The sequence below is a fragment of the Mytilus edulis genome, chromosome 1 (assembly GCF_963676685.1).
Source record: "Mytilus edulis chromosome 1, xbMytEdul2.2, whole genome shotgun sequence".
NCBI classification, from domain to species: Eukaryota; Metazoa; Mollusca; class Bivalvia; order Mytilida; family Mytilidae; genus Mytilus; species Mytilus edulis.
This window is the reverse complement of record NC_092344.1, coordinates 94,339,746-94,356,351: the sequence shown is the minus strand read 5'-3', so window position 1 is coordinate 94,356,351 and position 16,606 is coordinate 94,339,746. Positions and strand designations below refer to the sequence as shown.

At 33.2% G+C, this 16,606-nt stretch overlaps 2 protein-coding genes across 6 annotated transcripts in view; both read left to right on the top strand.

The window, feature by feature from the left end:
- The first annotated feature begins 204 nt into the window (after nucleotides 1-204).
- Nucleotides 205-591, top strand: LOC139491579 (keratin-associated protein 4-1-like). Its single transcript, XM_071279372.1, has one exon. The coding sequence runs from the start codon at nucleotides 205-207 to the stop codon at nucleotides 589-591; it is 387 nt and encodes a 128-aa protein (XP_071135473.1).
- A 5,387-nt stretch (nucleotides 592-5,978) lies between these two features.
- LOC139495520 (regulator of G-protein signaling 17-like) overlaps nucleotides 5,979-16,606 on the top strand; it is a 46,902-nt gene continuing 36,274 nt past the window's right edge. Inside the window, exon 1 of one of the 5 annotated variants that reach the window (XM_071283780.1) lies at nucleotides 5,979-6,356. The gene's annotated coding sequence lies outside the window, so the exon portion shown is untranslated. Of the gene's footprint in view, nucleotides 6,357-14,532; nucleotides 14,658-16,606 lie in introns of those variants that run through there. The other 4 variants (XM_071283802.1, XM_071283791.1, XM_071283810.1 and 1 more) reach the window with 4 other exon arrangements.

Sequence of the window (16,606 nt, the reverse complement as noted above, 5' to 3'; positions counted from 1 at the left end):
CATGTGCTTCAGAGATGGTCGAGTCAACTTGTGCTTCAGAGATGGTTGAGTCAACATGTGCTCCAGAGATAATTGAGTCAACATGTGTCTCAGTAATGATTGAGTTAACATATGCTTCAGAGATGGTCGAGTAATCATGTGCTCCAGAGATGGTTGAGTCAACATGTGCTTCAGAAATGACCTACGTCAACATGTGCTTCAGAAATGGTTGAGTCAACATGTGGTCTAGAGATGTTTGATTCAACATGTGCTCCAGAGATTATTGAGTCAACATGTGCTTCAGAGATGGTTATGTCAACCTGTGCTTCAGAAATGGTTGAGTCAACATGTGCTTCACAGATAATTGAGTCAACCTGTGCTTCAGAGATGGTTGAGTCAACATGTGTTCCAGAGATGGTTGAGTCAACATGTGCCTCAGAGATGGTCGAGTCAACATGTGCTCCAGAGATAATTGAGTCAACATGTGCTCCAGAGATGGTTGAGTTAACATGTGCTCCAGAGATGGTTGAGTCAACATGTGCTCCAGAGATTATTGAGTCAACATGTGCTCCAAAGATGGTTGAGCGAACATGTGCTTCAGAGATGGTTTAGTCAACATCTACTTCAGAGATGGTTGAGTCAACATGTGCTACAGAGATGGTTAAGTCAACATGTGCCACAGAGATGATTGAGTCAACATGTGCTTCAGAGATGGTTGAGACAACAAGTGCTTCAGAGATGGTTGAGACAACAAGTGCTTCAGAGATGGTTGAGTCAACATGTGCCCCAGAGATGGTTGAGTCAACATGTGCTTCAGAGATGGTTGAGTCAACATGTGCTTCAGAGATGGTTGAGTCAACATGTTCCTCAGAGATGGTTGAGTCAACATGTGCCCCAGAGATGGCTTACGTCAACATGTGCTCCAGAGATAGCTAACGTCAACATGTGTTTCAGAGATGGTTTAGTCAACATGTGCTTCAGAGGTGGTTGAGTCAACATGTGCTTCAGAGAAAGTTTTTTAATGATCATGTTAATCCCCATGCTTGAATAACAGTTATACATTCAAGAAAAAAACTATATATATAATTGTCTGCAACCCGTGGTAACAAAATAATTAACATAATTTTCTATAAAGAATTACTCATTTGCTAAGGCTATCATTAAATGCAAAAAAAAATAAAGCTTTGTCTAAATACTATTTGAGAGACTCCTTCCTTCTACGCTTCTTCCATGATAAACGAACTCCTGGTTATAGTGCCCTGATAGATAGGATGAATATCGGTTGACTGTTAGCCATGCATTCTGATGTTTATAACAGATAACTGTTAGCCATGCATTCTGATGTTTATAACAGTTAACTGTTAGCCATACATTCTGATGTTTGTAACAGTTAATTGTTAGCCATGCATTCTGATGTTTATAACAGTTAACTGTTAGCCATACATTCTGATGTTTATAACAGTTAACTGTTAGCCATGTAGTCTGATGTTTATAACAGTTGACTATTAGCAATGCAGTCTGATGTTTTTAACATTTAACTGTTAGCCATGCATTCTAAGGTAAATTCGGTTAACTGCTAGTCATGCATTCTGAAATAATATCGGTAAACTGTTAGCCATGCATTCTGAGAAAATCTAGGTTACCTGTTAGACATGCATTCTGAGGTTAATATCATTAAACTGCAAACCATGCATTCTAAGGTTATTATTGGCTAAATGCTAACCATGCATTATGAGATAAATATCGGTTCACTGTTAGATATTTAATTTGAGATACATATCGATTAACTGTTATTCATGCATTCTAAGATAAATATCGGTTAACTGTTAGCATGCATTAAGACGTAAATATTGGTTAACTGTTAGCCATGCATTCTGAAGTTGATGTTGTTTAACTGTTCAACATGCATTTTGAGGTTGATATCGGATGACTGTTAGACATGCATACTGGGGTTGGTATTGGTTCCCTGTCAACAATGCATTCTGATGTTAATTTATTGTTAACCATGCAATATGATGGTAATATATGGTAACTGTTAGCTATACAATATGAGGTTATAATAATATCGGTTTACTGTTAGTCATTCATTCTCAGATTTATATCGTTTTACTTTTAGCCATGAATTCTGATGCTAATGTCGATTAATTGTTGGTCATGCATTCTGAGATTGACAATGATTAACTTTTAGCCATGAATTCTGATGTACATATCGGTTAACTGTAAACTGATATCGGTTTACTGTTAGCCATGCGTCCTGATCTCAATCTGTTATCTGTTAACCATGCATTCTGATGTTAATATCGGTTGATTGTTAGCCATGCATTCCGAGTTTAATATCAGTCATCTGTTTTCCATGCATTTTATGGTAACTATAAGTTAACTGCTAACCATGCATTTCAAGATAAATAGCGGTTAACTGTTAGACATGCATTCTGAGATTAAATATCAGGATACTGTTGGCCATGCATTTTGAAGTAAATATCAGTTGACTGTTATCCATGCATTTTGGATTGGTTTCGGTCAACTGTAAGACGGGCATTTTGAGTTTGATATCAGTTTATTGTTAGCCATGCATTCTGATGCTAATATCATTTAACTGTAAGCTATGCAATCTGAGGTCAATATCTGTGTACTGTTTGCCATGTATTCTGAGGTTTATATCTGTTAACTGTTAGCCATGCATTCTGATGTTCATGTCGATTAACTGTAAACTATGCACTGTAGAATTGATGTTAGTTAACTGTTAGCCATGCAATCTGAGGTATATATCGGTTTATTGTTAGCCATTAGTTCTATGGTTGATATTGGTCAACTGTAAGCCTTGCATTTCGGTATTTATATCGGTTAACTGTTATAGCCATGCATTCTGCGGTTAATATCGGTTAACTGTTATAGCCATGCATTCTGCGGTTAATATCGGTTTACTGTTAGTCATGCACTCTGAAGGTAATGTCAGTTACCTCTTAACAATGCACTCTGAAAGTGATATTAGTAAACTGTTAGCCATGCTTTCTGATGTGTATATACCGGATAACTGTTAGCTATTATTTCTGAGGTTGATATTGGTTTACTGTTAGTCATGCAATCCGAGGTTGATATCGGTTAACTGTAAGCCATGCCATCTGAGGTAAATACCGGTTTGATGTAAGCCATCATTCTGAGTTTAATATCGATCAACTGTTAGCCATGCTTCCTGAAGCGACTATCGATTAGCTGTTACCTATACATTAACAGATTAATATTAGTTAACTGTTAGCAATGCATTATGAGGTAAATATCGGTTGACTGTTATCCATGCATTCTGAGATTGATACAAATGTACCTGTTTAATGTTAGACATGCATTCTGAGGTTGGTTTCTGTCAACTGTTAGATGGTCATTCTGAGGTTGATTTCGGTTCACTTTAGAAATGCATTTTGAGGTTGGTATCGGTCAACTGTTAGACTGTCATTCTAAGGTTGATATCAGTTTACTGCAATCTGAGGTCAATATCTGTGTACTGTTTGCCATGTATTCTGAGATTTATATCAGTTAACTGTAAGCCATGCATTTTGATTTTCATGTCGGTCAACTATTAATTGTACACTTTGAAATTGATATTGGTTAACTGTTAGTCATGTATTCTGAGGTTGATATCGGTCAACTGTAAGCCATGCATTCCGACGTTTATATCGGTTAACTGTTAAGTATGCATTCTGAGGTAAATACCGGTTAACTGTTAGCCATGCATTCTAAGTTAACATCGGTAAACTGTATACCATACTTTCTTAGGTTAATATTGGTTAACTATAAACCATGCATTCTCAGTTCAATATAAACTTTAGTCCTGCATTCTGAGATTAATCTAAGTTTACCGTTAGCCATGCTTCCTGAGGCTGATATTAATAAGATGTTAGCCATGCATTCTGAGATTGTTATCGGATACCTGTTAGCCATGCTTTCTGAGGTTAAATTCGGTTGACTGTTAGACATGCATTCTGAGGTTAATATCGGTTAACTGAAAGGAAAAATCTGAATTATTTCAACAGAAGCGATTAAAATAGCTGTTTGAGGAACGCATAATTATTTAAATACATTTTTATCAATGAAAATGAGCACCTATTTAAATAAAAAAATTGTTCCTTAATATTTTGTTTTTGAAAAAGTGCATTTTCAGTGACTCTTTCTAGAAATTGTTATCTTTCTCAGCTTAATGATACTTTAAAGGTATATATCACCGCTATACCTGAGAATAATTTATGATTCAAAATCATACACACTACTGTACCAATCTTTGCATTCGGGATTACGGGCAAGTTGATTGTCAGATGTACACCTTTACTACCAGGATTTGAGCTGAATTGGGTGAGTTAGAATAAGAAGTATATGTTGGGCCAAAATAACTTTTTCCGATGTATATTGATGACTGTCTTGATTTGTTTTTTTTTTCAATTTTTGTCAGTGTTGCGATATCTTGAATATGTGCCAAACAAGTTGTGATGAATTGGAAATAACTAGTGAAATGATCTTAAAATACGATCCTTTTGAATAACATTTTTGGTTGTGGGAGGCGATACTAGATTTGCGTTAAATGATAGTACAATGCATATTTATGATACATTTTTATAACATTTCCGGTAAAATTACATTTATAGTAATATGTGTTATTTTCGGCAATATTTAAATGATTTTTTAGAAGAAAATTAGTGTAGATAAGTACTACATGTTTTTTTAGGACATATAATTTTACGACTTTTCATATAAAACGCCCCTTTTGAAACACTGAGATTAGATGTGAGAGACTTCAAAAACTTCATGAAAGCTGTGGCTTTAAAAACTTTGTTCTACGAAGCCAGACATATCAATTTTAATTCATTTGACTTCTGTTCCCGCCAAAACTTTTTTTAGCCTAAAACAGTCATATTAACTTATTCACTATATGTGTTTGTTTTTGCTACTAACTTATACCGGGGTTGTATTAACACGGGCAACACGACAGGTGCCAAATGTGAAGCAGGACCTGCTTAGCCTCTCGGAGCACATGAAATCACCCCCAGTGTTTTTGTGGGGTTCGTGTTGCTTAGTCTTAAGTTTTCTATGTTGTATCTTTTGTACTAGTATTTGTCTGTTTGTCTTTTTCTTTGATAGCCATAGCGTTGTCAGTTTATTTTCGATCTATGAGTTTGACTCTCCCTCTCTGGTATCTTTCGTCCCTCTTCTATAACATAAATATATACAATATATATGCTTAAATATATGATAAATGAATAAATCAAATCAAATACGAATGAACAACGTATTGAGTCCAGTTATTTTATATTGCTTTTCCTTCAGTTTGGGAATATTTGCCGGTTATTTTATACCTCGATGTTAAAGTTGTCACTCATATTGGATGTAAAATTGTTACTGTCTATTTATGCTGCGGGACTCCGAGCACAGCTTAAATTAGTACTCCATCTAGATATTTTTCATGGATCCATAAGTTAAGAAAAGTTTATGTTAACAATGTAATGATCCTTTTTAATTAAATATGAGTCGATATTATAGATTAACAATAAGGATATGACAATGCATACATTTTAGTAACATTTCCGGTAAAATTATATTTATGGTAAAAAGTGTTATTTTCGACAAGATCTTAATTTTGAAGTGATCTCATTAAAAATACGCATATAATAAAGAAATTAATATATTATATTCACTACATTATTTATATCATTTAAATAATATAATAATATAATGAATTAACTGGCAGGTGTTGCTCTTTTTACTGGATTGTTAATGTATGATCATCATTGATTATCATTTCACATAGAAATCATTTGACTTCCAATTGGTATTATCATGATTAATTTTCTCCATCAATTGTTATATGGTATGTTCCACATTATCATCATCTATCGATCAGCATCCTCTGCACATGTCTGGAACATATCTTGAATAAATAATTCATTTCTTTAGAAAGTATCCATAAATTTTGAGATTTTTATATGTGTGTTACAGGTCTCGAGCAACATGTTAATTATTAATTAGACATGAATTGTCAAATGCTGTGAAATTTCTTCTTGGATAAATCGATTATCTGCTGCACGCGCCTGGATAGAGATTCGGGCAGACGACAAGCCTCGCTTTGACTGTGAGGGTGATTTATGCATACATGTAATATTAAGGCGATGAAATATAAAGAATCAATGGTGAATTAGTTTGTTTTTTTAATTGCCGTGATTTTAACGACAAAATGTGTACCATTCATTTTTATTATTGGGGAATTCCATCTATATGAAATGTGGTTATAGGACTTAGGATTATATCTAGATTCTAACATGAACCGTTCAGACAATCGGGTGCTTTTCTGATGTTTATTAAGAAGAGAGTGATTTTTCCAGCTGGCTCCATCGGTAAGTCAATGTAAATTTTTAATATTGATGTTTTGCATAATAAAAATATTTCTCGGTAACATCGTCCATATTTAATGACCCGGCGCTATGTATGAATGCTCCATATCGACATTTATTATTGACATCAGTTACAGCGGAAACCATCCTGTTTATGAATGATAACGTACAAACCAGCTGATTGAGCATGTTGAGTATGTGCAAGATTGAAATGGCTATATAATTCCCGGGAGAGAACTGTCCTTAACCGACCCTGTATTTAATAATGCATACTTTGCAGTGTTATATTTTCAATTATAGATTTATTTGTTCTGTGAACATTGAAGAATATTTCCTTCATGCTGCGCGCAAACTGTTAATGTAGTAGTGTTTACACATTTAATGTATATCTTACTTTCAATACATTCATTTGATGTATGCGTATTGATTTTGTATAAATAATACGAGAATAAACAGAGTGAAGTGTAAATAGCTAAGTTCTATAATGATGGATCTGGGATCTAATCAGTTTTTACTGACGAACATCACATTATTTTTATTGAAGAAAAATGGTGGACACACGTAAATGTGCATCCAAGGGTACTTAATTCGCACCAAATTAATGGATATTGTGATAATTAACATTATTACATACACTCGCATAATATCATATAGATAAATAGCGCAGCTGTCGTACAGAAAGACAATTATTTTATCTGAAACTGATTGATATATATGTTTTGTCATCCATGAGATTCTTGTGTAATAAACTATTGTTATGTATTGTACTGTTACGTCATGAAATCAAACTCCCCCGCAGTTCTATAATCGTGCAATCGATTAACAAAATGTACATCAAATTCTTAGTATCGTACACAACTATTATCTGCAGGGGTGGTGTTCTCGAAAGTATTCTAAGATTCGTCCTAAGTCATAGATAAGACCAATTTTAGGATGGTATTAGGATCGACTTAGGACACTCTTAAGTTGTGTCTCGAAGCTATCTCAGACACATCTTATGTTAAGACGTCATAAACATATCCTGTGCGAAATTCTAAATAGTTAAAGTAATTGGCCATCGGGGTGATTTTACACTGACACACCGCGTCCTTTTACTAATACAATAGTTCTTTAAACAGTTCTTAGTTGTTTTTAATTCACATTTTATAAAGCGCACTGAACATTATGAGTGTCTACGAGGCTACGATATATTTGGATAAACAGCAACATCCATAAATATGTACATCTCTGCATGAATCTGGTTTAAATAGCGAAAACGGCACGTCATATTACAATGTGAAATAAATAATACCATCAAGCTGAAAGTCTTAAAAAATATATATCTCGAAATACAAATGAAATAGCAATAACCATTTCGATTTGACATAAGACGACCCATAGAAGGTTTCTGGCCACGGAAAATTAAGCACATGATCAGTGGCGGGTTTAAATCATTTGTTTTGAAAATCTCAACCTCAGACACATGTCTCTGAAAAGTAATACTTATATACTTGAACATAACATTATGTGAAAGTATATACGTAAAACATTTTCAGAGTCATGTGTCTGTGATCTCAATACTATCCTTTAGTCTCGATCATTTGGATAGGACATACAAGAACGTGAAATATAAATAAGTTTAGAATAACACTATTTACTATATGAAATGACAGTACTCTAAGCTGTGTCATTGAAGATTGTCTGCATTTCTGTTCGAGAAGGCTTCCTTTGGTGGGCGGTATAAACATGTTTTATCGTAATACATAATTATTAACTTTGTTGAAATGTATACGAGTAAATGATATAAAAAAGGCGATGTGGTATTATTTATAATGTACTGTCAACTCTTCCCAAGAAACCAAATGATACAGAAATTAATAACTATAGGTCACAGTACGGCCTTCAACAATAAAAGGTCCGAAATGACAGATGTAAATCAATTAAACGAGAAAACTAACGGCCTAATAATAAATGTACAAAAATGAACGAAAAACAAATATGTAACACAGCAACAAACGACAACATGCACCGAATTACAGGACCCTGACTGGACAGGCACATACATACAGATTGTGGCGAGTTAAACATGAGTGTTAGCGGGGTCCCAACTCCCCTTTACCTGTACCTGTACCTAACATACATGTATCTCGTCCTCCTATTACAATGTAAGTTATTTTCTCGCGAAGTGAGCGGTTGGAGCTTACTGTTGAGGCCTATATCAAGCCACTTCGAAATTTATTTAATTAAATTAGATTTCACATTTGGAATCTTATTAGTTTTTGTAAAGTTAAGAAATCCACGGATGTACTTCTATTCCAACAACACATGTCGTTTTCATGAATGTCAAAAACATTTGAATAACCTGTTACTGATTGAAACCTTTTCAGCTATGCAATTAACATAAGATATAGCCTTTTAATAAAGTGTAAGAAACTACAGATATGAATATATATTATGGACCTGTATTGATTTCAAATCATTCATTAATTTTTTTCTTGCAGACTACATTTTTTTTGTATACTACAGCTTGAAGTCGGAATATTCTTATGCATCTGTCTCCTGACAGAATGATTACATATTAAAAAAAAATACATTTCATCATATTTATAAATGTGATATAGATAAACAGGCAATTTGATGTATACGTAAAAAGGAAACAAAAGATATAACAAAAAAACCCAAATCGGGTGATAATAGTGTATTTTGGGCGGAAAGACAAGTGGTACCAAATTTGGTATGCAACTCCTACAGTTTTCAACCCAGATCCCTGGATCCTCACAGGAATATTGCACATATGTTGAAGTTATGTACCTATTATTACGGAACTGTTTGATATTTTTTTTCTCGTTTTGGTCCAGATTTGGTAGCTTAGTTTTTTCAGCGAAATTTATGAAAGTTGGTACAAGTTTTCTGTAATCAACTTCTCCAACAGTTTTTATCACACATCCATGAAACTTAAGGGAATAATTTGAAATAGATTATTTTGATAAAAAATTAAAGTGTGGAAAATGTTCTACAGAACAAGAAAACTTTAATGAAATTAAAAAGTAATTCCGAGTGGTGACCCCTAACCAACCACAACTGGATGTTGAGAAAAAAATAAAATCACAAAAATACTGAACTGTGAGGAAAAATCAAAACGGAAAGTCTATCTAATCAAATGGCAAAATCAAAAGCTCTAACACATCAAACGAATGGATAATAACTGTCATATTCTAATAATAATGAGGTCAGCATCCTTTATTTTATTAAACTGGGGCCGGTTTCACGAAGCTATCCTAAGACATGTCATAAGACATATCTTAGGACATGTCTTATGATCCTCTTATGACTATCCTAGAACATATCTCAGACCTCGTCTCGAAGCTGTCTTAGGATGATCTTAGCTAAGACATCCTAAACCTGTCGCAAGTTCCTTAAATTTTCAAATATAAATATGATCTACGGAAAAAAATCATGTAAATGTAGTATAATATGTCTTACCATAAATTATTCTAAACGTATTGATTAATATAATGAAATAATTTGCAAAATAAATATAAAAAAATAAAAGTAATTTATATATAAATTATCTTTAAACAATACATCAATATAAATATGAAATTTTCAATGCAAAATTAAGAAAAAAGAATATAAAATTATGACATTGTTTTGGTACAAGTGAGTTGAATTCAATTTCGACTTTATTGGTTATAAAAGGTTAAGAGATAAAATCGTGCAATTTTTAAATCAATACATCGAATTTTCATTGTTGACAAATCCTGATAATCCATCAATGTATATATGTTTTAAGCAGAAACAGGAGAATACATAATTAGATAATAATAAGATATTTTTTTTCAAAATTAATATAAAAAATGAGTGTAATTTATATAAGTAAACGTATAACTATCCTAAGACCATCATCAGACACCTCTCGCGTTGTCCTAACTTTATGACCAACTTTAAGAGATGTCCTAATTTATGACCGCTTAGTGAAACCCACTTAGGACTAAGATATGTCGTAAGACCATCCTAAGACATGTCTTAGTCCTAAGACAGCTTCGTGAAACTGGGCCCTGTTATCGTTCCATATAAAAAAGAGAAACATGACGATACAAATGAGTGGGTTATATCCCTTTCTATTTAAGAATGTTTAAATTATGAATTAGTAGAAATTCCCTTGCGTAATGTATCATTGTATAGCAATGCAAAGTTTAAGAGAAGAATACGCTGTTCCATTATATGCCTTTGAGCCGACCAGACAAGACTGCTTAAACAGGGGAAGAGCAGAAATTTGTTGATTTGACTTTTAGACTAGCACAATACAATAAATCGCTGTATTTGTCCGATAATAAATAGTATCCGTTATATATCTTATTTTGTAAACAGGAAATTTCATAATCCATTTATAAAATTGTTACTGTCAATAACATTGGATAGCACAAGACTTTAAATTTGTGAAAAATAAGTAAAAGTGATGAATCACATTTACCATTAAAAATAACGACCGAAATAAATAGAAAAAGGAAAAGGTGGTCCGTGTCCTAAGCGCCATTTTATATAAATTTGCAGATGTTTTGGCGAATTGTAAGATCAGAAGTGTCCATTATTCAGCTATATCAATTACTGGTTTGGTACATTAATGTACTTGTAAGGTTGTTAACCTAATATATAATTATTGTTCCCTAGGACCTTTTAGTACAACTAGCGTGTTGTCTCAAATTACAACTGGCCTAATTCCCAATAATACGAATAATTAATATTCCCTCTGTTACATAGGCACGTTATCAAGGTAACAGAAAATAATAACGTTATTATATTTCAATCGATTATTGAATCACCAGTGATAATTATGGTTATAGATACGTGTAGAAAGCTGGCCTGTTGATCATCACAGATCACCTAAAACAAAATGATAATGGTATCGATCAGAGACACATATATATAGATAGATGTGTCTTTGTATTGACCAAGTATTTCAATTATTAAATATTTTTACATGTTAACAATTTTACTGTACACCATTTACACCTGATTCATATTTCGACAAATTTATATTTAATAGTAAATTATTAAAAAAAAAAAAAGAAAAAAAAAAGACGAAATATGATGTCTCTTTAGTTTAAACATATATATTTATAATGGATCGTGAAACAAGTTTTTATACGACCGCAAAAATTGAAATTTTTTTGGTCGTATATTGGTATCACGTTGGCGTCGTCGTCGTTATCCGAAGACTTTTGGTTTTCGCACTCTAACTTTAGTAAAGGTAAATAGAAAATGAAATTTAAACACAAGGTTTTTGACCATGAAAGGAAAGTTGGGTTTGATTTTGGGTGTGTTGGTCCCAACAGTTTAGGAATTAGAGACCAAAAAGGGCCCAAATAAGCTTTTTTCTTGGTTTTTGCACAAACTCTAGTAATGTAAGAAATCTATGAAATTTTAACATAAGGTTATGACCACAAAAGGAAGGTTGGGATTGATTTTGGGAGTTTAAGTCCCAACAGTTAGGAATTAGGGCCAAAAAAGTTGTTGCTGTCCCTGAATTGGTAATTTTAAGGAAATTTTGCAGTTTTTTGGTTATTATCTTGTATTATTATAAACAGATTTAAACTGTAAACAGCAATAATGCTCAGCAAAGTAAGATCTACAAATAAGTCAACTTGATCAAAATTGTCAGTTGACCCCTTTAGGAATTATTGCCCTTTATAGTCAATTTTTAACCATTTTTCTAAAATTTATGTATTCTTTTAAAAAATCTTCTCCTCTGAAACTACCAGGCCAAATTTAACCAAACTTAGCCACAATCATTAATTGGGTACCTCGTTTAAAAAATGTGTGGCGTGACCTTGCCAACCAAACAAGATGGCCACCACGGCTAAAAATAGAACATAGGGGTAAAATGTAGATTTTGGCTTATAGCTCTGAAACCAAAGCATTAAGAGCAAATCTGACAAGGGCTAAATTGTTTATCAGGTCAAGATCTATCTTCTCTGAAATTTTAAGAGAAACAGACAAACCTTTGTTGGGTTGCTGCCCCAGAATTAATAGTTTTAAGGAAATTTTTCAGTTTTTTGGTTTTATCTTGAATATTTTTATAGATAGAGATAATTTATAAACAGCAATAATGTTCAGCAAAGTAAGATCTTCAAATAAGTCAACATGACCAAAATTTTCAGTTGACCCCCTTAGGAGTTATTGCATTTATAGTCAATTTTTAACCATTTTTCTAAAATTTATGTATTCTTTTAAAAAATCTTCTCTGAAACTACCTGGCCAAATTTAACAAAACTTAGTCACAATCATTAATGGGGTATCTAGTTTTAAAATGTGCGGCGTGACCTTGCCAACCAACCAAGATGGCCGCCATGGCCAAAAATAGAACATAGGGATAAAATGTAAATTTTGGCTTATAGCTCTGAAAACAAAGCATTAAGAGCAAATCTGACAAGGGCTAAATTGTTTATCAGGTCAAGATCTATCTTCTCTGAAATTTTAAGAGAAACAGACAAACCTTTGTTGGGTTGCTGCCCCAGAATTGGTAATTTTAAGGAAATTTTGCAGTTTTTGGTTATTATCTTGAATATTATTATAGATAGAGATAAACTGTAAACAGCAATAATGTTCAACAAAATAAGATCTACAAATAAATCAAACATGACCAAAATTGTCAATTGACCCCTTTAGGAGTTATTGCCGAGTATATTCATTTTCTATCAAATTTTATAAATTTTTGTAAAATATTTTCCACTGTGATTACTGGGCCAAGTTCATTATAGATAGATATAATTGTAGCAACAAGAATGTTCAGTAAAGTTAGATCTACAAACACATCACCATCATCAAAACACAATTTTGTCATGAATTTATCTGTCTCTATTGTTTAATATGCACATAGAACAAGGTGAGCGACACAGGCTCTTGAGAGCCTCTAGTTTTACATTTTAATATTTTATGATGTATTTAAATGAGTAGTTATTGTTGCAAACTCCATTAGGAATTTGAATTGGGATCAGTTTTGGAATAAGGGAAAGGGGGATGTGAGAAAAAAAAATTGGAAAAGGGGAGGGGTCAATTTTTCTCATTTCAGATTTCATAAATAAAAAGAAAATTTCTTCAAACATTTTTTAAGAGGATTAATATTCAACAGCATAGTGAATTGCTCAAAGACAATTTTTTTTAAGTTCATTAGACCACATTCATTCTGTGTCAGAAACCTATGCTGTGTCAGCTATTTAATCACAATCCAAATTTAGAGCTGAAACCAGCTTGAATGTTGTGTCCATACTTGCCCCAACTGTTCAGGGTTCAACCTCTGCGGTCGTATAAATCTGTGTCATGTAGAGCATCTGGTTACAACTTACATTAATCACCTTCAACTTTGCGGGTGGGAGTGCTGCCTTGTAGCGGCATTAGCCTGCTCTTTTCTGCAAGGGTGTCTTTTACGTGCAAGAAATATTGCTCTCTCTTAACACGGCTCGGCCATTTATCGTTCTCGTCCGAGGGATATTTTCTCGAGACCATACAGATCATTCACGCAAACGGTGTCATGCGAGAGCCGAAAAATAAGTCCCTGCAATTTTCTCTCCGGTACCGGGATCGAACCAGGAACCTTGTGTTTGTAGTCCTATGAGTCCACATTAGAAAAAGTACCAAGAGTATTTATAAAATCGGTCTTAACTTTCAATTTGAAACACCAGATTTCTTTTCCATATAATTTTTAATCAACATATTTTCTTTATTGATCACCCTCTTTCGTCAGTTTGCTTAGTCTATGATGTCATCTTTGAAACCATTTATAGATCTATTTACATTTTACAATTAGTTTTATATATTAATCGTTTGGTTTTATTGTTATAATTACTGAATGATGTCAGGCCAAGTTAATAGGTCACGATAACTATTCTGGTCACAACTGTTTCCACTTTTAACTTGGTTATTACAGATCGAACAGCAATCTACCCGTTACTATTTTATCTACCTTTGTAATACAAAACGATTTCGTTCGATCTGTACATCGTTAGAAGGCCTTCAGATGCGAGAGCTCCCATTATGTTGATAGGAAATTAATTATAAAGATCAATATAACAGACTTCTATTTTTAACTTATCAATACTTGTCCGTTTATAAGATGGAAATCTGGCTTGTTGCTGGTGAAATTCAATGTATAATACAAGAATCGAATGTATATATAATGGATATTTAAATGTGATTTGAGAACGATGCGTGGATGACATGTATACTTATTATTTAGGACATTAGATTTTAACGAGTATATATTTGGACAAAACTGCAAATTCAGCAACGGTTCTGCTTCGGAATCGAAAATGTCTTAGTAATCAGGTTGGTACATTATGTTCAAGTGCATACACATGTCTTTTCTTTTTTTCTCCTCTTGGTTAGAACATATTGATACGAATGGCTTCATGCAAAATGTGACAGTCAGATGCATTGATTCGTATCAATTCCAAAAAATCTCTGCATTCAATGCTATGTAAATTTAGAAAAACAAACTCCTGTTCACTAGCTGGTTTTATTCCCTTAAGCTGGGATCTTGTCTTCATATCTACACACTTACTACGCCTATTACAAGTGAGGATACTGATGTTCAGTCGTCTATTACAAGTCAGGATCGGCTGTCATTGCCAGTTTCTTTGTATTTATTGACTTGATTAAGCAGATACTTATCTATATTCTTAATTTTAACTTTTTTTTCGGTTCTACCACTTGCGGTCAACCGTCATACGGTGGCAAGACGATAAATAAAATCATTCTCTCTATTTTGTTTTTTTTTAGTATTAACAAGTTTCTTGATTTTATATGAATATTCAGTTTAAAATCGATACGTGTAAATATAACCTACTATTATCGACATATTTTTTAACAGTTTTTACAGGACAAATAGGACTAAATCCGATTAATTTTCCAACCTAATTTGTATGGTAAATGTGAAAGAAAAAATAAAACAAAAAATCAATTACAACTCTCAGTTATTGGAGGATTTTTTTTTCGGTCGAAACAAAAAGAATTATTTAATATTTATATAAATAGCTGACATATAAATCATAAGAAATATTTATTTTTTGTTTTACAATACTTTATAATACATTGCATATGATACTGATGTACTAATATTCATTTCGGTGCATTTACTTACTGTGCGGTTTGGGCTCATTGTTGAAGTTAGAACGGTGACCTATATAGTTGTTTACTTAAACATATTATGGTGTGTGTGAGAGTTGTCTCATTTTGCAATCATTCCACATCTTTTAATTTTATAGTGTACATTTAGGCCTCTCTATACTATAGCTGTCACTCCTGCTTCATATATATGTATAGAGTTTTGGAAGGTTAATTACCCTCTATTATACTTTTAAATTGTCTCTTGTGATTAAGGTTTTTAATGCTACTAAAAAAAGGGTGTGTGTGTTTAACGACTTTGACTACACATAAGGGTCTCTCGCGGTCGGGCAAAAGTGTTTAATGTATTCCATGAGACCAGAATAACAGAATATACATAGTATTTTGAATTATTTAGTATTGCTTATTATTCCTCGCAAAAAATTTTTCAACCACACTTTAATTTTATGCAAACTGGCTTGCTTTGTAGGCTATTGCGATCCTATGTTTAGTTAGGCCCTCGTTGTTAAGATGCGTTTGAAATAACTCCTTTCTTTAAGCTAGCTCTATTTTTGTCATCCAATTAGCGTCCTCTTTTTATGGGGTGGTATGAAAGCCTGGGTATAATTTGTCACGTTCGTCAATTCCATTAGGAGTTTGCCAGCGGTATCTTCTATATTACGTGCTCGGCCATTCTGATGGATCGAATAATATAATATAAATAACTTTGTCAGTTATTTAACTAATTTGCTTAACCAACGTTTTTGCTTTTTCTAACATTTTCTCTGTCTTCCCTCAGGAATGCCATTTACACGTTTAAGGTCCAAAGGGCCGTCTTCAGACCCGTGGAGGCCCATGTGTATACATGTACCTTTTGATTTTCTTTGAGAGCCTGTCAATTTTACTGTTTGAATCTTTTATTTTAAAATTCATTTAGGGATATTACTTCTTCCGTTGTAAGTCTATCTGGACTTAAAATACACGTGAAAGATATTTTAAGGCCTCAATCCTTGATTTTGTGTTAAATATAGACTTGGTCCAGCCATTCTGCTTGTTGTGACCGAGTCAGATCGGATTCTTCTTTGTATGATTATAATGAAAATTGTTGCCGACCATAAGATTGTGTACCATAAATAAGTTTGTGATGAATGATATAGAAAAGTTAAGTTTCT

Bases quoted from the DNA above. Each gene is read 5' to 3' on its own strand.
- LOC139491579 (XM_071279372.1), top strand. From the start codon at position 205: ATGGTTGAGTCAACATGTGGTCTAGAGATGTTTGATTCAACATGTGCT.